Here is a 26,428-nt window from a genome sequence, read left to right as displayed (position 1 = left end):
TACCTTCAGTTTGCATTTGATGAAAAGAAAGTTCTTATGGGGCTTTTAAGGTTAACTTTTAGAAAAAACAACAATATATTTTTCCATTCTTCCTTAACCACAAATGTTCAGATTTTGGCCTTAGTTATGCCAAAAATGGAGAGTTACTTAAGTACATCCGCAAAATCGGGTCATTTGATGAGACCTGTACCCGGTTTTACACGGCCGAGATTGTGTCTGCTTTGGAGTACTTGCACGGCAAGGGCATCATTCACAGGTAGGTAATGGACACTGCTCCAGATGGTGTGTACAGCAGAGTCCCTGTCATGATTAGGGACAGTGGCTTGGAGGCACACAAGTAATCCACACCAGCTCTCTGGGGTCAGCTTTGGCTGGCTTTCTACAAATTATGATGTGGGTATTTCCAGGTGATGGCTCACAGAGAAAGCTGAAAACAGGCTGGAAAAGAAAGGAACCTGCACTTTGAAAGCTCATGTTATAAGTCATCAGTTCAACTTGGGTGAGGTGTCTTCCTGTGACACTAGCAGATCACTTATCTGGTGGTTTTTATTTTGTCAGTTGTAACTTTTGTATCTATTTAATTGTGGTCACATTTTTTATTTCTTCGTTTTGATAAAGGCAAATTAGAACTGTGGTTTATGAACTAAAAAAAAACATAATTTAAATAAAATGTTACTAAAAGTGGTAGATGAAGTGGAAAGGGTGGCCATGGAAGCCAGAGGTGTTAAGATGTTTGTAACAACAACTCACCTGCTTAAAGATAAAGTGATAGTTATAAAATGATTTTTGGATGCCTATATCCTATGCTGTTGATACTTGTTTGACGTGAACTTTGGGCTTGTATTCTTGGTTTTTAGTCTGTAAAGGAAAAGATTCATCACTACATTGTGTTTCCATCAAAATGTTCAGTATGTGATAATGCTGCTACTTTTAAACATTTCATCTCAAAGGTAAAATTCTACTTTTACAGAGACCTTAAACCAGAAAACATTTTGTTAAATGAAGACATGCACATCCAGATCACAGATTTTGGAACAGCAAAAGTGTTATCTCCAGAGAGCAAACAAGGTATGCTTACTTGATTTTCAGCAGAACCTTGTTCTGTGTTTAAGGCCGAGAGCAGTTTCGAGCAACATGATGCGTCATGTGGTTATTATCACTAATACAGAGATTCCTTTTGGCTCCTCAAAGTGTGTGAAGTCTAGTAGTAGGGGAAGAACCAAAGGTAGCTCTGCTAGTTCTTGCTCCATAGAATGTATGTCAGGTCACTTGTGAACTAGGGGTAGAGTTGGTGGCATCTATATGTACTGCAGGTGGTGTCTTGAGAGCACATCCCTGGACTCCACTGCCTTCCTCTCACCCATCCTCTGTCTTCCCATCTGATGTATATAGCTGTCTGATGGCCCATGCATCCTCAGAAAGACTCTAGGAAAATTATACGAGTTAATTTTGCCTGTTTATTTCAAGTTCTGTTCAGAGTTAGCACATAGTCTTGGCTCCCATTGTGCTACCTTTACTGTCGGGGAGGTGCTGCTGAGAGTTTATTTGGGCCAGAAAAGTGGGATGCCTTGCTGTCCTTCTGTCACTAACGTCCTTGGTGGATAGAAACTGCCCACTCTGGAGATATACAAAAAGAACAATTAGACTCCTGAGGACTCTGCCACAGCACTGAGTAGAGAGACAATAATCTACTGCTGATGCTGTCCTGGGGGAAGGAAAGCTGTCTGGTAGGTTGCTAAATGACCTTGCAAAGGATCCTTGATTCTGAGATGCATGTGATTCTTCTGAGCTGCCTAGCCTTTTTGCCTATTTTTAGGGTCTCAGTGAGAAAGAGAAAGACCATTAGGGAAGGCACTATGGGATATGGTTGGCCACAGGTTTGGAGCACAGTTGTGTTAGTGGAAGAAAGAGTCTGATAAGCACTTTGTAATAAGTGATTTTACAGCTTTGGCTACTTTTTGGAAAAGAGCATGCAAGAGCACAGTGCAGTAGGCTTTTGACCTATCTCCACAAACAGGAAGCCAGTACATGGGAACCAGAGAGGATTACAGCTGGGGCTGAAATAGAGAGTCTAGGTAAGGAAACAAGTTCTGTTCCATGGTGCTGTAGGAGATGGCCTGTTGGTTTCCCTTCATGGAACCTTGCATTTCTTTCTGCTGATCCCATACATATTCTTTGCCTCTGTACAGTCCTCCTGTACTGGTAACGTAACATATCTACACTGCCCTCTGGGGATGGCAAGCCTTACCTTTGAGGAAAGAGACTTTCTTGGGTGGTGTAGTAAATATTGTGCCCTTGCTGCCCCTTCTGTCATTGCTAAAATGCCATGATACCTCCATCTGATTGATGCATTCTTAGTAAGTAGTAGTCATCTTTCTGTCCAGCAGTGCTGATTTATAGACTTGGTATAACCTCATATTATAGCCTTGAGCATTGTCCATTTTAAAGTTGAACCAAGTAGCCACTCTCTCTCTTTAACTCTTTCTAGTGGGGAGAGTCTGTCTGTTTTCCCATCATGCCTGTGCTGACTTTTTCTGCCTGAAACCTGAAGCTAGGATGTGGCTGTGATCCTGAATCAGTCTTAAGAGCTGTTCAGCTGGGCTGTGCTTTAGACATTTTCTTCTTTGTGTAGCTTTTCTTCAGAATCTGATAATTCAGCACAGTTCTAACCTTTGAAAGTAGAAATGTGTAACCCTGCTCTATCTGCCACATGGAAGCTGAGTTCTCATGCTCTTCAGGGGCCTGGAGTGAATGGGAAGGTGGACCCCTGGTGTGGGTTCAAAGCATCTGGTGTCGACCCTGCAGCTTGCAGATGAGTGTCTCGTGGGCCAAGACCATAGGCAGTGGAATGTAGATGGTCCCTGGGCTGGAAGCCTAAGTCTTTTTGCCCTGTATCCTGAATTCCCAAGTTAGTGATGACTGAAAAGAGGATGGTTCCTGATCTGCATCATTTGTGCCTGCTGTGTGTTCATTGTGTATTTAGGTGCCACAGGTCCAGCAGTGAGCACCACAGACAGGACCTCTGTCCTTACATTGCTTTGCTCTAGTGAAAAAGATGATGTATGAATGTGATGAGTACCTCCTACAGTTGGGTTTTAGGTAGGAGGTGCCAGGTGGATAGGGTGTAACAGGTATCCTTAGTAGGGTCCTTTGGTTGCTCAATCTAGTCCAGGTGACCAACTGAGCTGACAACCAGCTCCCATCTTCTTTAGTTAGATGTTGACACTCTGAAGGATACACAAGAGGGCCACAGAGTGGTTGGGGGTCAAGGATTACATTTTCAAGTGTGACCTTTTCTTTTTTTTCCCCCCCACTTCTTAGCCAGGGCCAACTCATTTGTAGGAACAGCACAGTATGTTTCTCCAGAGCTGCTCACAGAGAAGTCGGCGTGTAAGAGGTAACCTGTTTTTAATACAACTGCCCCTCTCTTCTCTCTGTGATGTCTACTAGGTTTAGTCATGAGGAATTACTATTTGAAAGAGAGACTTTAGTAGGTCTTAAATAGCTAAGTATGAGCCTGGTACAGTGATACATCCCTTATAATCCCAAAGGATGAATTAGGAGAATCATGAGTACAAATCCAGTCAGGGATACATGGTGAAACCTTGCCTCAAAACAAACAAAAATGATTGGGCATGGTGGTTCATGCTTTTAATCATAATACTCAGTCAGAGGCAGGTAGATTTCTGAGTTCAAAGTCATCTTAGTCTATATAGCAAGTTCCCAGACCAGCTGGGGCTACATAGTGAGACCCAAAGAAGGTAGTCTTCTGCTTAATTTTTAAAACATGTACTTTTCCTTTGACATGTATGCATTCTACTTTTATAATTTATAATTCCTTGCTGGTTGTTGTTTATTTGGGTAGAATGCTGGTCATCTTTATTTAGGAAAGCTGTCCAGTGGACTAGTATGGCTGCTGTAGGTCATGGTTTCTTTGGAGGTGAATAGAAGCCCTGGAGAGACAGAAGGAAGAAATTTCTAGCCCAGGGCATACAGTCCTGGGGTAGGCTTGGCAGTGATCCTAGCATTGAGGTTTGTTTGACAGATGCAACTGAATCTTAGTGGTGGCCTTAGCCATGAATATCAGAAGCATGGAGTGTGTAGAGTGATCTAGAGACTGGCACTGGAACAGGGTTTGGTTTTTTTTTTTTTTTAAATTGTTGTTTTTTGTTTGTTTTTAATGTATGTGGGTGTTTTGCCTACGTGTATGTCTGTGCACCATGTGCATGTGTGATATCCCTGGAGACTAGAAGAGGATGTCAGATACCCTGGAACTGGAGTTATGGATGGTGGTAAACCACCATGTAGGTTCTGGGAATGGAACCAAGGTCCTTTGGAAGAACAATCAGTGCTCTTAACCACTGAGCCATCTCTCCAGTACATGAAGCTTTTAACCGTTGCAACTGGGGGTGGAGTATGTTGGCCTATAGTGAATGAAGGCCAGGGATGTCACTTAGCATGCTTTATTGTGAAGAAGATGATCTGGCCAGTGTCAGCAGTGCCAAATGGTGGGTGCTCTTTCCCAGTTTTCCAGTGTATATTGTTGCTGAAGAACAAGGCTTTTCTTACTGTCACCTCTTCCTAGTGTGGTAAGTGTGTCAGCCCTGATAGGAAAAGCAGGGAGGATGCACATACATCTTTGCTCTATGTAGTTCCTCTTCTCTAGGATATATAAAATGTGAGTGGAGTCAGAACAGTGTTTTGAGGGAGCCATCACTGTGTCTCTGGATTTTGAATTTTAAATCTTGTGAAGTCACTAGAATATTAAGGATCTTTTAAATGGAATGCCTATAAATTGTAGTGAACTATAGAAAATAAGTCTCTATATGTATGTTCCCAGATAATTTGTATTTTTCTTGTCATTTTTTGGTGCGTTTATGAATGTTTGAAGTTTTCACACATGTGCAGTCATACAGTATACCCAGTATGAGTTCTTTTGCTTTCATGATGATTAAATCACCGATTCATTAAAAGTGTCTGCATACATTTTTTTTCTGTTGCATGAGAGTTAATTTATTGAGCTGTCCTGTTCCATGGGTGGTGCTGATTTGCCTGTATATAACCTGGGGATGATACAGGCACTTGGCCTTAGGGTCACCCTCTCATCCCTCTGATAAAACAGACAGAAGGGGCGCTGGAGTTCCTGCTTCAAGGTTTCAAGACTTGCCCCATCTGAGACTTTAGAAAGCCTTTATATGCTGCTTCCAGAGCCAAAATACAAATGACAGAATGCTGAGATAGTTCAGAGGAGAAGCTAACCTAAACCCTTAACTGCTTGAGTTCCCACATGCTAGAGAGAACCCTGAGAGGTCTGGGTGGTTTGGCCTTCTTACGCCTTGGCCCTTCTGTTTCTGTTTGCTACTTGATTTTTTTTTTTTTTTTTTTTGCTTTACTCCCTGTTTTACTTAGACAAAGCACTAAAGAAAACCAGGTATAGAAAATGGTAAGCTCGATACTAGAGAGACAGCTCAGTGGTTAAAGAGCACTGGTTGTTCTTCCAGAAGGTCCATGTTCAATTCTTAGCACCCACATGGTGGCTCACAGCCATTTATAACTCCAGTTATTGGGTAGGAAGCCTTCTTCTGGCCTATGAGGGCACTGCATATATATAGTGCACATATATGCATACATACAGTCAAAACAGTCATGCACAGAAAATAAAATATATTAAAAAGATAAAATAGTGAGGTGGGCATGATAACATTCCTCTTACTTGTAGCAGTTGAGGTAGAAGCAGGACAATTAGGAGTTAGAGTCAGTCTTTGGCTCTAGAGGTAGTTCTAGGCTGTCCTGGGCTGCATAAGACTTTGTCTCAAAATCTAAATTCAAGCAAATCCCCAAAGTAGTTACCAACTAGTTATATGTAAAATAATTTTTTATTTTGCCACACTGTCAAATCTCTAACCCCAGTTTCTAACTTTTAGAATGATGCTCCCTCTCCGTGCCTTACCTGTCCTGGCCTGAGGGTGCTGGTGACACCCAGGCAGGGACAGAGCCTGGCTGTAAGATTGGCCTCTGTGGCTGCACTGCTGTCCTAAGTGTGGTGGTTCACACCCTATGGTGACAAATTACTGCTGGCATCCCATAAACCTGCATGCACCTAGTACTTGGAGACAGCTGGAAACAGAAGGCAAAATCGGGTGTATCACAACATCCCAGTGACCCAAGAGATCACAGGAAAGCCAGACGTGCTAGGAAAATATTGTGACAGGAAAGGGGCCAACCTCAGGGCTCCTGATAGCTGGGCACCTGGGACATCTAGGTGCATTGTAGAAGCTACTTAAAGACATTCAGAATGGTACACGTGTAAGGCTGAGACAGGAGGGTGGATTGAGAATCTTGTGAGTTTAGGGTTAGCTTGGGCAGCACAGTGAGACCCTGTCTCAAAAAGAAAAAAACAAAAACAAAAACAAATAAAATGAATAGTCTAAATGTTTTTAAAAGAGGGGCAGGACTTTCTTGACAGAATCCAAAAAGGGAAGGACAGAGGGCAGAACATGTATTGTGTACATCCTAGGAAGGTCCTTTTAGGCCCCACATGCATCCAGCTTTTGCATCTTTTCTTAGGTGAGCACAGGTCTTGCCCAGAGAACATTTGAGTTAATCATAGCAATATCACCCTACAGTGACAAAGCTGTCTCTCCCAGCTCCACTCCCTAGCACTGGGAGCTTCTCCCTCAGACCTCCTGAAGTTGCAACTACAAGTTGTTAACATTGGTTAGCATTCTTCAACTCTCACCTTAACTGATATGTAGCAGCCTGGTGTGGCATGATGTTGGCAGTGAACTATGTTCTCCTTTCAGAATGAGACAAGGACATGTGTAGAAGTTGTTAACCTGCAATAGACATCTTCAGGGGAGCTGAACCTCTTGGTAGTTGTTTCTACCAAGTATGGTACCATTTGACTCAGGTCACAGGGAGATGTCCAGAAAAGCAAATTCAAACTTCCCACATACCTGGTCTTAAGGGATAGGCGTACATTGGAGGCTGAAGGTAGGATGGTATAGACAGAGACTGTAAAATGAACCTTATTTATCATTTAAATTATACCAATGCCATTTTTCTTTGTCTTTTCCCTACCTTAAAGTTCAGACCTTTGGGCTCTTGGATGTATAATCTATCAGCTTGTGGCAGGACTCCCACCGTTCAGAGCCGGGTAAGAGGAATTCTGTACATCGTAGGCTTCTGAGCCTATCATAGCATACCCCACTGCCAGCAGCTTCTGGGAGATCTGGACAAAGGTTGTGCCCAGTAGGGAGGAACTTCCACCATAACTTAGGAATATGTGGTGCTTGGGGTCTTTAGTAAGAGCTGGCCTGGGAGGTGAGAGTGACATTGGGTTGTTCTGTAAAAGTACACCTAGTACTAGAGATTTGAAAAACTTTTGCCCAAATAACAGCATTTTTTTTAAATTCACAGAAATGAATATCTTATATTTCAGAAGATTATTAAGTTGGAATATGATTTCCCAGAGAAATTCTTTCCTAAGGCAAGAGATCTTGTGGAAAAACTCTTGGTAAGTATTTTGAATTTTCTGTGGTGAGGAATCAACATAGCTACCTCCTCTGACTTCTGTCGCACTCATGGGCATTCTTTTGAAAGATATGTTTAAGGTAGACAGTGATTACAGATAGTTAAATTTTTTTTTTCTTTTTTCTTTTTTTTTTTTTTTGGTTTTTTGAAACAAGGTTTCTGTGTGTAACAGCCTTGGCTGTCCTAGAACTTGCTCTATAGACCAGGCTGGCCTCAAACTCACAGAGATCTGCCTGCCTCTGCCTTCCACATGCTGGGATTAAAGGTGTGGGCCACTACACCCACCTGGCAATTTTGTTTTCAATAGTAAACATCTCTCTCTCTCTCTCTCTCCCTCTCCCTCTCCCTCTCCCTCTCCCTCTCCCTCTCCCTCTCCCTCTCCTTCTCCCTCTCTCCCCTCTCATTTTTTGAGACAGGGTTTCTCTGTATAGTTTTGGTGCCTGTCCTGGATCTCGCTCTGTAGACCAGGCTGGCCTCGAACTCACAGAGATCCTCCTGGTTCTGCCTTCCGAGTGCTGGAATCAAAGTCGTGCGCCACCGCAGCCCAATATCTCTCTCTTTTTTAAACAATATTTTTAGTCTGAGAATTTCAGGCATTGTGTTTTCAACATATACACTCCCCCAGCTCCTTCCATTATTCCCCCCTCATCCCTTTCCAGCTTCAGAATTTCTTCTTCAAGTCCAGTTTGTACTGCCCAGCTAGTCTTGGGAGTGGGACCTGCCCTGGTGTTTGGTCAGCCTACCAGGGCTCACATCATCTTATAACATTTTTAGCTGCAGGCTTTAAAAAGATGCTTGCTGCTGCCTCTGTATTTTGAGGTTGAGATTTGTTTTACCTGTGGGAAGAAAAGGGCAGAGCCTTGGGTTGAGGTAAGTAAGAGTCCTAGTCAATCTTGGCTTTTTCTACTATGGCATGGGCAGGCCTCGGTATGGACCATAGTGTCCCTACTCTTTCTAGAAGGTCTCAGGACTTGAAAACACTTGCACAAAATAAATGAACAAATAATTATGTTTCAACCCTGACAGTGACATGTCTTGGCTATCATTTAAGGTTTTAGATGCCACAAAGCGTTTAGGCTGTGAAGAGATGGAAGGGTACGAGCCTCTCAAAGCTCATCCATTCTTTGAGTCCATCACATGGGAGAATTTGCACCAGCAGACGCCTCCGAAGCTCACAGCTTACTTGCCAGCCATGTCAGAGGATGATGAAGACTGCTATGGCAACGTAAGCTGGCATCTACGGGGAGTAGTTCAGGCAAAGAGATATTCTGCTTGCCATGCTGTATGAATACGATTCCTTGGGACAATAATTTGTGCAATTACTAGTTAAAATGTGTGAGTGAGCCAGGCTGCAGTGGCGCATGCCTTTAACCCCAGCACTCGGGAGGCAGAGGCAGGCGGATCTCTGTGAGTTTGAGGCCAGCCTGGTCTACAGAGAGTGTTCCAGGACAGCTAGGGCTGTTACACAAAGAAACCTTGTGTCAAAAACCAAAACAACAATAACAACAAAAAAGAAAGTTGGGGCTAGAGATCACTCAGTGGTTAAGAGAACTTTCCATCCTTCTATGGGTTGTGAGTTTGATTCTCAGCACCCACGTATTGGCTCATCAGTATCTGTAATTCCAGTTACAGACACCTTTCCTGGCCTCTGGGAGTACTAGGTTCACACAAAGCGCGCGCGCACACACACACACACACACACACACACACACACACACACACACAAGCAAAAGTCCCAAATACATAAAATAATAAATACAAAGATTGAAAGTTCGTGGTCAGTCTGGCTACAAAGTTAGGCACTGTCTCAGAACAAAACAAGCAAAAAACCCAAACAAAGAGGGTCTTCTAAAGATAAATTAAAACTATTGCTGTTTTGCCTCTTAGAGCAAGTACTGTTTGGCGTATCCCCATTTTCTCCTAAAATGCTCTTTATGCCCAGACTTGTAGGCAGTGAAACTCGAGTACATCTATGCTGATGTTGGCCAGTTTCTGTATATGCCCACTACAGAGAACTCAGGCCCTGAGCCAGGAGTTCCTGCCCCTGCCCCACTTGCCTCCTAAATGCTCATGAATAGTGCGCCCTTTTGGGTCATATCAGAGGGTGCTGGTGGAAGCCTTGGTGTCCTCTTTACAAGAACTGTCATTCCTGCAGAAGTTAAGCAGGACTTCAGCTTGTGGGCTCTGTCCCTTCCCTTCTTTATGTATATGTACATGGATATACACTTAAGCATCTCTGAAGGCCTGCTCTGTACTGGTGAGGACAGGGCTTTTTTTATGGGAAGCTTTGACTTTACCTCTATAATCTGGCTCTGAGTGGCAGCAACTTGGTTTTGTTGGGTAGCTGCTTAGGTCTTCCAGTGTGTTGTAAGGGCTTTGTAAACATCTAGGCAGAGAGCTTCCTGTGTCAAAGTTCACTTTTAGACAGACTGAGTTGGGGCTGGGGAATGCTGGGACAGAGGAAGTCAGCTCTGTAGGTATTCCTTTTTCATGGATAGAGCAGCTCCGTGATATGGAAAGGCGGATTTGTGCTGTTTTTAAATTCAATGTTGGCAAGAGGAATGTGACTCTGAGTTGAAGCCACTTTACTGGCTCTAAAAGTTTTTGTGGGGACACCCTCCCCAGTAGAAGTATAGTAGTAGTAATTTCTATAAACTGATGCAAGGACATCATTCCTCTCATTAGGGAACCTATAGGAACAAGTGGAGACAGTGTTAGGGTATGAATCTGGAGTCAGCAAGATGGAGCTGTGACTGCTGAGGGGCTGTGCAAGCATAAATTCTGCAGAGTGCCACTGGGCAACAGCAAGGAGGTGGGCATAGGACTTGTAGAATCTGCAGTGGGTAGGGGCTGACCTCTGTGGAGTAGTAGCCAGGGCTCTCTGGAGACTCAGGATGTGGAAGGCAGGACTCAGGAGTGTGAGGCCTGCGCCAGCATAGCTGTCTGCCCAAGGTGGCCATACCTACCTTCACCTATGTTCAAAGATCTTTGGCCCTGTCATTGCCTGGAAATATGCTAGAATGTGAGCTGCCCATGTGGCATGTTGTGAATAGTTCTGTTTTCTATGTCAACATTGGCTTATATTTTTTTTCCCTAGAATCATTGCTAAGATTAAAGAATATTTAAAAAACAAAAAACAAGTGTAAGCTAAGTCAGAGTATGCAGTGACTCTGAAACCTAAGATCCCAGGACTAAAAGAGAAGTGTGCCCAAGCACTGAGTTCCATGACAGAAGGTAGCTGCTCTAGAGGTTCCTGCCTTAGGGTGCTGTGCTGGGTAAGGGTCCCAGACTCTTTCTCCCTGGAGAGGAAGGATGCGGTGTAGCCCTTCTCTGACCTCTGTTTCTATCAGAAGAGGAACCTTGTTTTGGTTTAATGGCCAAACGGCCATTGGAAGAGGATCTGTCTATATATACCAAAAGGGACAGCTAGTCCATCTGCCTTTGAAGTGTGTGTGTGTGTGTGTGTGTGTGTGTGTGTGTGTGTGTGTGTGTGTGAGCTTACCAGATTGTGAGCGGCTGTGGGGGCCAGGCGATGTGGGAGGGGGTCTTTGACCTTACAGACAAATTAAAGTACATCTCTCCTTTCCTTTTTCCTTGCAGTACGACAATCTCCTCAGTCAGTTTGGCTGCATGCAGGTGTCATCCTCCTCCTCTTCCCACTCCCTGTCTGCGGTGGATACCAGCCTGCCCCAGAGGTCAGGCAGCAACATAGAGCAGTACATCCATGATTTGGACACTAACTCTTTTGAACTAGACTTACAGTTTTCAGAAGATGAAAAAAGGTTGTTATTGGAGAAGCAAGCCAGTGGAAACCCTTGGTAAGAACTGTAGGCATCAGCACCCCATGTAGAAATAAATACAGGGTGCATGGGAACAGACATGGGCTGGTTGCTTGTCCTTGACGCATGTTCTCAGAAGTTATTGGGAGACCTCAGAGATGGGGCTTGAATTACATTGTATTCTTTATAAATTGATTTTAAGACTCATATATGAAAGCCATTCTCTGTATTTTGCCAACATTTTCTTCAGCTTACCTCTCAGTCTATTGGTGGATACTGTTTTATAGTAGTAAATTTTTATGATGTCCATCTAACCTGTTCCTGTTCTAGTCTTATTTTCCATCCAAGTCTGCTGAAAGGGCTTCAGCGTGAAAGTGGCACTCCCACTCCCTTTTTGTTGTTGTTGTTGTTTTTGAGACAAGGTCTTACCTTGGTCTAGAACTTGCCATGTAGACTATGATGGCCTCAAACTGATACAGATCTACTTGCCTCTCTCTCCCAAGTGCAAGGATTAAAGATGTGTGCCACGACACCTGACTACCTTTATTTTCTTCTACTATTTTATGCTTTATACACGTGTATAATACATTTTGAGCATATCTACTCCCATTACACTTAGGCCTTTTTTGTGGCAGAGGGGTCTCTCAGGAATATGTATTTGGGTGCAGTGGCAGGAGGAAAATTGAGGTCTGTTAAGGCAGGAGGGAGAATGCACAAGACTCAGGAGACTTTATGAAGAGGGAGGAGAACCCTTAGTAGCTTTTCCAGTGACATGCAGATGGCTAAGGCTAGAACGTCTTATTGCCAATACTTATTTTCTCTAGAAAAATTAAATATAGATGCTGCTCCTAGAAAATAACCTACAATTCTACAATTCTGGAGAGTTTAAATTTGTCCCTTAACTCACTCTTTCCTAAGGTAGTATTACTATCAGGGATAGAAAGAATTTTTGTTTCTGTTTTATTTTAATTTTATTTCTTTTTTTTTTATTATAAATTATGTGTATATGTGGGTCTGTGCACATGAGTGCAGGTACCTGAGGAGGCCAGAGGTGTTGGGTCCCCTAGAGCTTGAATGACCGATGGTTGTGATGTGCCACCTGATGTGGGTTCTGGGAACTAAACTCGGGTCCTTTGGAAAGCTGAGCCATCGCTCCAGCTCCTTATTTGTTTTTAATTAGCATGGTTTCATTATGGTATTACTGTATGTACTTTGTTTTTGCTGGTTCTCCCTCTCATTCCCTTGCCAGCCCCAGGTCTGTACCCCTGTACCCATCCTACCTCCAGTATTTCAGATCACATGTACTCTCGTTCTCTCTCTCTCTCTCTCCCTCCCCCCCTCCCTTCCTCCCTTCCTCCCCCCCCCCCCCCCCCCCCCCCCCCCCCGTCTCTCCCTTCCTTCCTTTCTTTGGTTTTGTTTTTTGACACAGGGTTTCTCTGTGTAGCTCTGGCTGTCCTAGAACTCACTCGTGTAGCTGGAGTTTTCTCCAGTCCCACTTGGGCTCCAGCAGTTCTGCAGCCCACTTATAAAATAATCACTCAGAAGCTCATATTAATTAAAATTGCTCGGCCATTAGCTCAGGCTAACTATTGACTAGCTCTTACATCTTAAATTAACCCATTTCTATTAATCTATAAGTTGCCACTTGGCTTGTGGCTTACTGGTACTTTTACATCTCACTTCCTCTGTGTCTGGCTGGCGACTCCTGACTCAGCCTTCCTGTTCCCAGAATTCTGTTCTCTCCTTGTCTCGCCTATACTGCCTGCCTGGCTACTGGCCAATCAGCACTTTATTTATTAACCAATCAGAGCAACACATTTACAGCATACAGAACATCCCACAGCACACTCTGTAGACCAAGTTGGCCTCGAACTCACATAGATCCTCCTGCCTGAGTGCTGGAATTAAAAGCATGCGCCACCATACCTGGCTTGTTTCCTTGATGGTAGCTGTTAGGACTGGGATGAGATAGGATCTCAAAATAGTTTTAATTTACATTTCCCTAGTGGCTACGGATGTTGAACACTTTTTAAAATGTGTTTCTTCTTTCGAGAACTGTCTGTTTAGTTTCTTAACTCATTTATTGATTGGCAGTTTGGGTTTTTTAAGTGTTTATAGTTCTTTATGTATTCTAGATGTTAATCTCCTATGTGAAGTGTGGCTGGTCAATATTTTCTCCCATTCTGTAATCTAAGGAAGATTTTTGATGAAAACCATTTGAGCAGTCCTAGCTACAGTGTGTATGCTTCCTAGGCTTGTAAATGCAGAGTCCCCAGCTGTCCTGCTGTCTAGAGTCTCGTGCAGGAGCCCTTCCTCTCAGGACCTGGTCAGAAGCACTATCTGCGGGAAGGTGTGTGGAAAGTGATGCCTCTGTAGAGAGCTTCATGGCTTTCCTATCTTTCCTGTGACAAAATAACTATGTTAATGCTAAGATAATATTTACCTTTTCTCACTGTTATTTGCTGCTAGTATGCAGTGGAGTTTTTCAGTGGCTACATACTGGAGGATGGACATTATCTTAACAGTACATAGAATGAATGTATGTATGTTATTTTCTGTAGTAAGTTTATGGCTTAAAGATTTTAGATTAAAATATTCTAATATTTATACTATACTCTCATGAGCAATCCTCAGTTATACCTCCTATAATTACTTTGTAATTTTAATTGTCTACTAAGTCATTACTTTAAAATCATGATCATGTACCTATATGGAAATACAAGTAAACTTTGTTGACCTGTTTTGTGATAGTATTAAAAATATTAAAAATACTAGCCGGGCGGTGGTGGCGCACGCCTTTAATCCCAGCACTCGGGAGGCAGAGTCAGGCGGATCTCTGTGAGTTTGAGGCCAGCCTGGGCTACCAAGTGAGTTCCAGGAAAGGCGCAAGGCTACACAAAGAAACCCTGTCTCGAAAAAAAAAAAAAAAAATTTAAAAATACTATATAGTTCTGTAAATTGTATCTAAAACAGTTACTTTTGATATTAATACTTTTGTAAAGTAAAAGAACATTTATAATACAAAAAAAGATTATTGATTATTGACTTAAAGATTTTTTTTTTTCAGCCCCGGCAGCACCATATAAGTCTAAAAAGGTGTAAGGGGCTGTGGAGATAGCTGAGTCAGTAAAGTCCTTGCTATGTAAGCTTGAGGACCTGAGTTCAGTACCCAGCAACCACATAAAGAATTAGGTGTGGAAATGCACACCTGCATTCCCATTGCTGGGGAGGAAAAAAATAGTATGATCTGTGATCAACAGCTTGCTGACCAGCTAGTCTAGCCAAATTGGTGAACTCCAGGTTTGGTGGAGAGGGCCTGGAGAAATGGCTCAGTGGCTAAGAATGCTTGTTGCTCTTGCAGAGAAACCAGGTTCAATTCTCAACACCATATGATGGCTCATAATCATCCATAACTTTAGTTTTAGGAGATCCAGTACCCTTTTCTTACCTTCTCAGACACCAGGCATACATGTGGTGCACATATATACATGTAGGCTCATATACATAAAATAAATACATAAGTTGAGTGGCAGTGGCACACATCTTTAATCCCAGCACTTGAGAGGCAGAGCCAGGAGGATCTCTGTGAGTTCTAGGCCAGCCTGGTCTACAGAGCGAGATCCAGGACAGGCACCAAAACTACACAGAGAAACCCTGTCTCAAAAAACAAACAAACAAATAAATAAATAGAAGGAAAAATAAGTGGTATCTTAAGTTTATAAGAGAAAGCATTTAATTAGAGGCTTAGTCCATTATCATCATGGTGGGAGGGAGCATGGCTGCATGAAGGAAAGGATTAGAGCAATAACTGGGAACTTTATATCCTGAACAGATATAGAGAGAGAACAGGCAGAGAGAGAGACAGAGACAGAGAGACAGAGACAGAGAGAGACGGAGAGAGGGAGAGACGGAGGCGGGGGAGGAGAGATAGAGACAGACTGACTGACTGACTGACTGACTGGGTCTGTCATAGGCTTTTGAAACCTCAGCCCACCTCCAGTGACATACTTCTTTCAACAAGGCCGCACCTCTTAATCCTTCTAATCCTTTGAAACAGTTCCACTCCTTGGTGACTAACCATTCAAATAAATGAGCCTATTGGGCCATTTCATTCTAACTACCACTGGTGGAGAACTCAAACACATAAAATAAAATCTAAAAAAAAAAAAAGAAATGGAGATCAGTTGAGGGAGACACCTGACATTGACCTCTAACCTCCACATGTACATACATGTGTGTGTACACACAGAAGATTTGAGTTTTCTGAAGAAGGCATGGTTGCAGGAACTGCAGAAGTAGGTCATTCTTTCTGGCTCATACTGTCCACCATCACAGAGGAATAAATTGGTAAAGGAGGCACAACCATCCCTAATGAGATCTGGTTCCCTCTTCTGGCCTGCAGGCATATATGCAACCAGAACACTGTATACATAATAAATAAATTAATCTTAAAAGTGAATATGTCTAATAAAAAGTAAAATAAGATAAAAATGAGACCTGAGGGCTAGATTGCTGACATTGGAAACATCCAGCACCACAGGTGTTCTTACCCAAGTACAGCTAGCTCTGTGGAGACGTCTCAGGTGTCAGGGGATACTCCCAGTTCTACAACTGCACTGTGCTCTCCAAGAAACAGTGAAGCTGTTCTGGGGCCTTAGGAGGTCCTTGGAGATAGTCTTGGAGTCAGCTGTTCTGGGGCCTTAGGAGGTCCTTGGAGATAGTCTTGGAGTCTGTATGGGTAGCAGAGGGGAGAACCAGGCTTTGGAGTTTTGCATGGCTATTATTGTGAGTTGACCATGGGTGAAACATGAACTCCTCCGCCTCTGTGTCTTCATCTCTTTGGCATCAATGACAGAATTTGCTTGTTTTGAGAGAGCCATGTTGCTACGTGTGAATGGGAGGCTGCTCATGAACTGCGTTGTTATCCGTGGCTCTATTTCAGGTATAGTTGTAGCTGTGAATCTTCCAGGGAGAAAGGTGCTCCAAGTGTGCCCGGGGCTGCTCCAGGAGTGGGGCTTGACTTTTCAGTAAAAATCAATAGGGCTGGAGAGATGGCTCAGCCGAGAAGAGGACCAGGGTTTGATTCCCAATATCCACATGACAGCTCAAAACCATCTAACTCCAGTTCCAGTGGATCCATCATCCCTCTAGCCTCTGCAGATGCAGGCAAAACACTCTTTTTTTTTTTTTTTAGACAGTGTTTCTCTGTGTAACAGGGTTTCTTGATGCTCATGGAACTTGGTTTGTTGACCAGGCTGGCCTTGAACTCACAGAGATCCGTCTGCCTCTGCCTTCCAGGTGCTGAGATTAAAGGTGTGTACCACCACTGGCCTATAAATTTTTTTTTAAAGTCTAGATGAGTCTTTGAAGTAATCTTTTCAAAGTAGATAAACAGAGCTGGGGATATGGCTCAACGATAGAATGCTTGCCTTAGGTTCAACCCCTAATACCACCAGAGAGAAGAAAGGAGGAAAGAAAGAAAGAAAGAGAAAGAAAGCAGGCAGATAATAGCAGTAACTTGTTCCAAGTGGCTTGTTAAGTAGTGGATTGTGGGGTTGCTGCTGCTAATGGAGCTTCATTGGCTTCTGTTTCCTGTGTCTCTGAATCCCGGGCTGTAGGCAAGTGACCCCCCACCACCACACACACACACACACACACACACACACACACACACACACACACACACACACGAAGACTTACAGGACGTTGGGGTGTGAGTACATTTTCTGTGTGCAGAGTGAACCAAGGATAGGCTGGTGCTTGTCTGTAGGAGCGTGTTTGCTTCCTTGGCTGTTGACTCTGCTTCCTGTGTTGTTTGCTCCCTCTCCAGTAATTGAATTAGTGAGTCTTTCCTTTCTTTACCTAAGTCTTTGCTTATGTTAAAATATTACAGGGTTGCTTGTTAGGTGGACTTAGTGGCAGGCCCTACAGTATTACCTGCACATCTTTGTGCTTTGTACTTTCTGTGTGGCAGTAGGTCTTCCTCACTAATGTCCTTTTTCAGAACCAGCCTTTCCCCGCTGTGTTTCAAGTTGGCTGTTTGGTTAGTAAATACCTCTCAGAGAATGCATATTTCACTCTTTCTCATGGGTCACTGTCCTGTCCTTGTTCAGAATCTCAGTTGTTCTCAAAGTCCTACACAGTATATTGTGTGTGACTTGAGACCAAGAGTTGGTTATGCAGCGTGCCTTAGAAAGGTAGTCTGGTTGGTTTTGTGTGGGTCAAGTAGTGGGGTCTAGAAGGTTGTTTGTTCTCATAAGTGCTCTGGCTCCTCAGGAAGGTATCAAGAGTATCTACGTGCTTGACTTAGACGATTTTCAGACAGAAAATGTGGTGTTTTTTTTTTTTTTTTTTTTATATAGTAGAAAAGCCATCAGACAGGACATATAGGGTTGAGCTGTAGCTCAGGTGGGTGGAGTGCTTGCCTGGATACACAAAGCAATGGGTTCTATTATAGTATCTTTAAAAAAAAGAAAGTACCATGAGTAGGTATTTTAAAGGTAGCTTTAACCCAATAAAGTAACCTTAGATGTTAAACTGTCTTTGACTCTGAGGAGACAAAAGTGAAGTACACATGCTGCTTGTATAGTAAGTCAAACCAAATTCTTCAAAAGAATTTTCTAACATTATTGATTTATTGTTTGTGCACATGGAAGTCAGAGGACAACTTGGAGGAGTTAGTTCTCTTCTTCCACATATTCATGCTGTAGTCCATGTGTAAAAGTCATAGGATAACTTATGGGAGTTAGGTTTTTCCTTCTACTGTGTGGTTCCCAGGGATTGACCTTGGCCGTCAGGTGCCTTTACCTGCAAAACCTCAGACCAAATCTTTTTTTTTTTTAATTAATAAAATTTATTTATTCTATGTGTTTTTCATATCATGTATCTTGATCCCATTCAATCTCCGTCCCTTGGCATTCGCCCTCTACCCTTGTACCCCCCAATAAAACAAAATTCGAGAAAAAAAAATGAGAAATTTTTTTATAAAATGAAAAAAAGGGGAAGGAATTAAAAATCTTGTCATGCCGGGCGGTGGTGGCGCACGCCTTTAATCCCAGCACTTGGGAGGCAGAGCCAGGCGGATCTCTGTGAGTTCGAGGCCAGCCTGGGCTACCAAGTGAGTCCCAGTAAAGGCGCAAAGCTACACAGAGAAACCCTGTCTCGAAAAACCAAAAAAAAAAAAAAAAAAAAAATCTTGTCATGGAAGCTGCAGTGCAACCTAACAAGTCATGCTGTATACTCTTTGGTCTGTACATCTCTACTTGCAAATGTTCATTGCAAAGAGTCATTGGTCTGGGTTGAGGCCTCTGGTCAGACCAAATTCTTGACATATTTGAATAAATATCTTTTATCAATATGGTAGAAATATTGGAAAAGACATGCTCCCACCCCCATCACCATCTTGGGAATTGAAACCCCAGGGCCTTATCACCTGGTACATATTAAATACCCCCTATACCACTAAGCAATACACCTCAACCCAGAAAAGATATTCTGAAGCTATCTTTTAAGGATTTGTGCTTCTATAGAACTTTGGATTCTAGGTACTGTTAGGTGTCCTGGCTTGGGAAGTAATTTACAGATTCCAATATTGATTCACAGTGGCATCCAATCCTGTGAGATGCTCCTGCCTCTGTCTCCCAAGTGCTGGGAGTTGTGTGCCACACACCCAGCTCCATTGCAGTTTTTTAACATGATGATAATTATGATGATGTTGATGCTGTGTGTTACTCTGTGTCTGTGGTGTTGTCTCCCAGCCTTCCTCTACTTTGCAGCTATCTCCAACTGGAAGATGACCCCAGGAATGTAGGTTCTGGCCTGTATGTGCAAATAAAATCTGTACACATTGCATCACTGCATCTGGGCTATCTCTAGGACCTGAAGAGGGTCTGCATCTGTGGGGTGGGGTCATGGGGTGGGGGTGGGGGCAGACTTGATTAATGTAAAGTCTGCAGAGGCCCTGAGGAGTTTGCCTGAAGGAGAGAATTTGGAGAACGGCTGTCTCATTCTTCTTTCTTTCTCTTTTAGGCACCAGTTTGTAGAAAATAATCTAATATTAAAAATGGGCCCAGTGGATAAGCGAAAGGTGAGTCGAGTTCCCGATGCTCTTCGTCCTGTGTCTTCTTACTGCTTCTAGGTCAGATCATTCTTCATCCCCGGGTCCTGCAATGAGTTGTCAGATATGGCATTTTGGCATGATCTTTGGAGAGCATCTCTAGATTTTATAACCAAGAACACTCAGGCTCTCAGGGAAGCAGTAGGGGTGTGTGGGAAACCAGCTCTGGCCACAGGGCATGCTTTCTCAGGGTTGCACAGGCCCATCTCACTATGCTAAGGGTTCTGTCACATTGAGAAGGATATATCATTTCTGAGAGTCTTTCATTAGAAGATTTGAAAATGCACGAGTTGTTGTTTATTACATTTGTTTGTTTTTGTTTGCTTGTTTGTTTCCCAGACAGGGTTTCTCTGTGTAGCCCTGGCTGTCCTGGATCTGGCTCTATAGACCAGGCTGGCCTGGAACTCAACAGAGATCCACGTGCCTCTGCCTCCTGAGTACTGAGATTAAAGGTGTGGGCCACCACTGTCCTGCTGTTTATTACATTTTATGGGCAACAGATAATGCAGAATATATCAGAGTCTGCTATCAGGGGCTTCCTAACATCCTTCTTGGCTGTATGTACTCTGGAAGTGAGAATAATCCATGAAGGTGGACTGAGGCCTGGCCTGCCAAGGGCAGACTCTGTGCCTTAGAGAAGCTGAGGGGCCAGGGGACTACAAGCTAGCCATTGATGGGACATTGTGAGCTAAACAGCAGAGACCTGTGCTTATGTTTTCTTGATGTAAGATGCTGGGCCTAGGTTGAGGAAGAGGTGTCTAGATAGCTGGCAGTCGTTATGCTATGAACTACTTACAAGTTAGTCCCATCTGTGCCTTGATCATACAGTTTGTTTATTTATTTATTTGTACCAGGGTTTATTTGCAAGACGACGACAGTTATTACTCACAGAAGGGCCACATTTATATTACGTTGATCCTGTCAACAAAGTCTTGAAAGGTGAAATTCCTTGGTCACAAGAACTCCGACCAGAGGCCAAGAATTTTAAAACTTTCTTTGTCCACACGGTGAGTCTGTCCCTGCAAGGCCTCTGATTCTAGTGTCACCACAGGCTTCTGCATCTTGGTTGGAAGTGTCCTTTGCTTTGGCCAAGGAAGCATCTAGGGTCAGGTCAGCTTCCTGTGTCTCAGAGACCTGTATGAACAACTTAGGCCAGAATTGGGCCAGGAGATACTCTGCTTACTTAATCTTTGCTTTTGGTAGGTCAGCTGCCCATGTCCTTAGTTTCTGTGCTTATAGAATGAAGAAGCCCACTGTGCACACAGGCTTCAAAAAGATGCTGGCAGCATTGACAGCAAGACAGGCTGGGTGGGGAAGGGACTCCCTGGAGGACATCAGATGCTCTGTCTTTGCAGCCTAACAGGACGTATTACCTGATGGATCCAAGCGGGAATGCTCACAAGTGGTGCAGAAAGATCCAGGAAGTTTGGCGGCAGCGGTACCAGAGCCATCCAGATGCTGCTGTGCAGTGACGTGGCCTGCGGCCGGGCTGCCTATCGCTGCCAGGACACCTGCCCCAGCGCGGCTCGGCCGCCACCCAGGACGCTTCCAGACCACCTGCCAGCCATCTCAAGGAGAACATGGATGGCGGAAACCTTGCAGCTTTTTTATTTAAAAGAAAAGAAAAAAAAGAACCCAGCCACACAAAGAACAAAACAAATAACCAACAAACAGGAATTCAGGGTCGCTTTGCTTGCTCTCTGTGCTTTGTGGTGGCTTCCATGTGCTGCTGTGGCCATGGAGACCCAGTTCCTTGCACGGTAGCCCAGCTTCTGCCCAGACAAGTGGCCAGATTTGGCATCACCAGCCCCTCCTAGCATCCACAGGAACTGCATGCCTACTTCTGCTCCTCCCCACCTGATAAACGCAGCTCTTGCTGTGACTGAGGGACTGGGTGTATCTGGCTCTTCTTCACCAGGGAGCCTCTTCACTCCTCCATTGGGGTGGTCACCAGTTTACTGTAGGTACAGGGCTCTTAGCTTGTGTGTGTACTCCCTTCCTCGAGTCCCTTATATGGCCCTAGAGATGTGGCCAGGTGTGTTTCTGGTGGCAGGATTTCTGTGGTTCCTGCCTTCACAGCAGGCAGGTTGTATGGTGAGAAGTGTGCAGGCTGCTTTAGTCACAGGCTGCCCTCACTGGGCTCTGCTCCAGCATTCCACTTCTAGCAGTTCATGCAGGGAATTAAACACCCAGCCAAGCATGTGTCCAGGAGGGGTGCTGTCATACCAGCACCTAGATAACCCCAACTAGATCGCTGTCGTATATAGAATCCTGTCCTGAACCTGGGCAAGGCTGGAAGTACTATGGAGAATCCAGCCTGGGCCACAGCTCCCATGTGGAGGAGTGGGGTAGCAGGCCTTCCTGGAAGTTTCTGCGTAGGTTTAAATGTGTAGGCCACATGCTCTATGAGGCAGGGACTGAGAAAAATCCCAGGGTGTGTGCCAGTCTCCTGCCCAGCCTCACACGCACCTATTGGTGCTGTGGGTAAACACTTCTCAGCTAGCTCAGTTTTTACATCTCTGTTGAAAATCTGAAAGCCTTCTCATGTTGCCTGGTCACCTGATACCATAGAGCATGGACCTTGCCTGGAAAGAATGTTACCAATGCTCACAGGAACAGCCCACTTAAACCTGAGCCTGCCTGTGCTGGCATTCTTTGCCAGTACTGAGATGCCAGTACTGGGACACTTCTCTGATGCTAAGGTGACAATGCTTTGTTCTGTAATACAGATGGCCTGGGATATTTCAGAGGTACTTGGTTGTACCTCTCTCTGACTAGGATGTCCCTGAAGGGTGGCCCTTGGTCCCTAGTGGGAAAAAGTAGGCACCTGCCTTCATAGACTTCTCACAGCAACACCTCTGACTCCCACGTCCTGAAGGCAGCAACAATTTTGCCATTTCTTTTGACTTTCATAAATGCGCTCTAAAAATGCCCACACAGAAATTACCCCAGTTCTGTCCACAGTGACCACCTGTGGGCCAGGCCACCCAAACTAAGAGAAGAAAGATTCTGTTCTCAAACTTTGAACAGTAAGAGTGGTTCTTTTCAACTGGGGTGGAGTGTAGATGAAAAGCTCACCATCATGCCTTGGTAGGAGTGCTTGATGGGAACACAGGTCTTCTTCAGACTTTACTAGATTGTGTGATAAGAGCTTCAAGTGACCAAGGAGCGGGTGTCAGGACCTCACCTGCCCCTAGGACCCAGGGAACAGATAGCCCAGCACACTGTCAGCCTGTGAGTGAAAGTGGGCACTCTTTCTCCTGGTTTTTGAAGAGCCCCGTGTTAGCTACACTTGGCTGTCTCCTCCTTAGAGTTCTGTTCTTGTTCATGCCTTGTGGCTATTTAGTCCTCAGAGTGTCCTATACCCTGTGTTTGCATGTATAAGAGTGGCTTCCTGGCTGTTGCGTGCATGCAGACCCAGGGAATGCATCTCTGAGGGCACTTAACTTCAGGGGACCACGTGGGGCTGAGGCGTGGCTTGAATTAGAACACCTAGCTGGCTTATGGGAGAGTCCTCTGTTGCTTTCTCCCCTGGAGAGCAACACTACCTCCTGGGCTTTTACCAAGCGCCATCCTAACCTCCAAAATCAGGGTTTAGCTGAGCTGGTAGTGGGTGGTCATGATGACTGCCCTATGCTCCAATAGCTGAGCTCTTCCCAGGTCACCTTTATCCTTACTGCCCCCTTTTCCTTGACTTTTTTTCCCCTCAGAGAACCATGCATATTCTTTTCTTACCCTGACTTAGATCACTTTCAGTTTTTTCCAGTCATCCTTAGAGCCGTCACCCAGAGCGCAGGTGCCTTACACTGTAGGACAGGATGTGGGTGTCAGTTTGTACAATGTGTGTGTGTGTGTGTGTGTGTGTGTGTGTGTGTGTGTGTGTGTGTGTAAAACAGTAAATGGGGATCTAGCTAAGAAGAGAAAGAAGTGCCCCATTAGTAGCTCCAGAAGTCATGTGTCCTAAGAATGGCAAGGATGAACAGAAAGTTGAAGCCTGTCCTCTGGCTTCTCCTACCTAGGTGTAGTGGACTGTACCCCACAGCCCACTAGCCCTGTCTTTTCTTGGTGTCACAGATGAAGCTGAACTTGAATGGGTCATTTCCCCTGTTTTTCTGCACTCTGGCTGGGCAGTGGGCATCCCCATGTAGCTGAGTCTTGGCACTCCAGGGAGTGGCATCATGACTCAGCTATCATTTTAAGCTCTAACCTGGTAGATGCAGTAAAAACCACTTTGAGAAAGATGGCTTGTGTCAGACTGGTAGAAACTTCACCTGCTGCAGCCCTCTTTGGGCCACCCTAGTGTTTATGATCCATGTTTGAAGTAACCTTGCAGATAGTCAAGTGTGGCACAGACTCCCAGTGCCAGCAAAGGGGGCCATAGGTGATTGTGTGCTTTCTTCAAAGTAATATCTGTTTTCTGAAAGTAAAAGAAAGGCAATCATTCAGAGACCACTGTGAGCATTTTGATGTAGATCCTGCTCTTCCTTCTCCATCTTTTTTGTTGTCCCAGTACTGGGATTTGAATCAGGGCACTCAGAAGTGCTAAGCAAGTGCTCTATCACTGAGCTACATCCTTAGCCCTTGTTTGCTTTTTAAACCAAACTGGGAACATACGACATACATCATTTTGCATCCAGCCTTTTCACTTAACGTTTTTTTTTCCTTAAACATTTCTCCATACCATGAGCAGTTCTTCAAAAGCATGTTTTCAATAATTGTGGACTCAAATGGTTGTAAATTTATAAGTTATCCAACTGTTTTCCTGTTGTAAAACATTCAGATGCTTTTGTTTTTTTTGTTTGTTTGTTTGCTATTTAAATAATGCTGTGGTGAATATACTTTTAAGTCTTTGATTTTTACTCTGATTTTTTTTCTCTCCCTCATATGCCTGCAAGTGGTATTTTTGGGTCAAAGAATTTGTTCATTTCACAGCTGTTCCTCCTCCTTGGTTTGGCGTTTAGATGCTCTGAGTAACAACCCCTCCTTCCTCATATCCTACAGATTTTGAACACATCAGTTCCTGCTAAGCTGTGTATTCCCAAGAAAGTTTGACTATGACTGCTCTTTTTTTTTTTTTTTATAAAAAAAAATGCTAAAATGTCATTATGCAGATCCATTTGTGACAGATTTTTCCAAAAGCCAGTTTCTTCATTTTCATTGCAAGAATCTGGTCATGCATGTTACTTCTCTTCCATCCTTGCTGCTATGGCTTCCAAGTGCTTGGTGATGTTTTCAGAATCTTGTACTTTGTGTCCACAATGGTACTGAATCTGCTTCTGCACAGTCAGCAGAGATAAAGTGTTGAACTGACCTTGCCACGTGCTTAATGGGTAATTCATAATTAAGTTTATAGACTCAGAAAGTGCATTTGGGCCATTTGGGGATCAGTAGCAAAGCAGATTAGCAAAGCTCTAATTGAAAAAGAAACCATGTAGATGATTGGGTTTTATAAAAGTACAGTTGTGATTGTCCTTGCTCCATCCCTCCTGAGGTTAGCAGTTCAGGACGGCACAGTGGCCAGACCTTTTCATTGCAGAGGATGGGTATCCCAGCTATGCTCATGTAAATCTTCCTGTGTGCTGCAGGTAATTAAGGTCTTTGCATACAGCCCACTCACCCAAATTGGATTGTATCTTTAACTGTGTTGGGTGGGGCCTGTTGGTTCCACTTGGAAACATGCAGCAGAGATTTTTCTAGGCACCATACTCAATGTTACTCTACTCTATGAGAGCCTAGGGCTTGAGATGTGCAGAAATCAGCTCCCTGCTTTCTGATGCCTCAAGGCTTCTCCCTATTGCTCCATAGACCCAGGATGCTCATAGCTGAGACTTGGGAGACTGTAGCAACTGAGTATGGTGAAGATACCATGTTCCAAGAGATGCTGCCGTACACCTTTTCCATTTTGTTTTATTGCAAAGACCCAATGTAAACTGACTCCAGTGGGTGTAGTACCTCTTAGGTAGAATGTAGGACAAAGGCCCTGGCAGATTAGATGGGGCTGGGACCACTCTTAGAACCCTGAAGATAACTGGCTTCTGGCCTAATACTTAAGGGTTAGAATCACAATGTTTGTGGGCAAGTGGCCTAGGAAGGAAGCTGTTTCTGTCAAAGCACCTTTGCAGTGATGAGCAAATGAATTGACCAATGTGAATACCTGAAAATTCCCTGTAATTCTCTACTTCTGTATGAAGAATTCAAACTGTACAGAAGGTTTTTACAAAAGGCAAATTTTCCCTTCCTCATGTAGTCCACCCTAGTTTAATCATCTGGGTTAACGACTACAAGTGAGTCCTTGTGCAGGTGAAAGCCTCCATTATGACCATAGTTTGATTGGACATTGGCAAATTCAACTGTTAGTGGTATTTAGAGCTGCTGCAGCTGTTCCATAGTCACATACAGTAGGATGAATCAGTCTATTGCTGTCGTTCAGGTTGGTGGCAGTCAGTTAGAACATGTGTAATATTCTCTACCTGGTCTGTAGCTGTAACTGTGATGTACAGGCAAAGCAAAAATTAAAAATACTTATGAAAACAGATAATGCAATGATACTAGGATATACACTTTTGTATTTTTATTCTTATATAAGGTTATTTGCTGGCTATTGTCGGCCTCTAGTTCAGTCTGTTATTTAAATTCTAATATATGAATTATTTGGATTGAATTCATGTTTGGGGCCACGTTGTTGTATGTATTGATGTACAGCCTTGAATGTGAATAATTATTGTAAACTATATTTTACAACTTTTTTCCTGGCTTTATTATATAAATTTTCTATTTGGTCATGGTTTAATCATATAATTTAATGAAACAATTTTTTCTCTTTTTTTCAAATATCTGTGCTTTAGATGTAATTACCAGATGATGGATTTCCCTCGTATGCTCGGTAGTCTTGTAATAAAAGCATGTAGAGTGTACACGTTCGCTGTTCTGGCTCTTCTTTTGGCCGGGGCTGGGGCGGGGGTGGAGCTGTATGTAGCCCAAGATCCCTGTGAGATCCCGA

General features: G+C 43.7%; 1 protein-coding gene across 2 annotated transcripts in view; it reads left to right on the top strand.

The window, feature by feature from the left end:
* Positions 1-26,342, top strand: part of Pdpk1 (3-phosphoinositide dependent protein kinase 1) — a 75,589-nt gene extending 49,247 nt beyond the window's left edge. For both annotated transcript variants that reach the window (XM_059270164.1, XM_059270165.1), the window contains exons 5-14: positions 112-256; positions 971-1,068; positions 3,322-3,397; positions 7,088-7,156; positions 7,420-7,516; positions 8,585-8,758; positions 11,134-11,351; positions 19,341-19,398; positions 20,283-20,435; positions 20,784-26,342. In XM_059270164.1, coding sequence (XP_059126147.1) covers positions 112-256; positions 971-1,068; positions 3,322-3,397; positions 7,088-7,156; positions 7,420-7,516; positions 8,585-8,758; positions 11,134-11,351; positions 19,341-19,398; positions 20,283-20,435; positions 20,784-20,900 — 1,205 coding nt within the window. In that variant the 3' untranslated portion in view covers positions 20,901-26,342. The remainder of the gene's footprint in view (positions 1-111; positions 257-970; positions 1,069-3,321; positions 3,398-7,087; positions 7,157-7,419; positions 7,517-8,584; positions 8,759-11,133; positions 11,352-19,340; positions 19,399-20,282; positions 20,436-20,783) is intronic.
* Positions 26,343-26,428: the final 86 nt, after the last annotated feature.

This window comes from Peromyscus eremicus, chromosome 8a, assembly GCF_949786415.1.
Source record: "Peromyscus eremicus chromosome 8a, PerEre_H2_v1, whole genome shotgun sequence".
Lineage (NCBI taxonomy): Eukaryota > Metazoa > Chordata > Mammalia > Rodentia > Cricetidae > Peromyscus > Peromyscus eremicus.
This window is presented reverse-complemented; position numbering and strand designations above follow the sequence as displayed.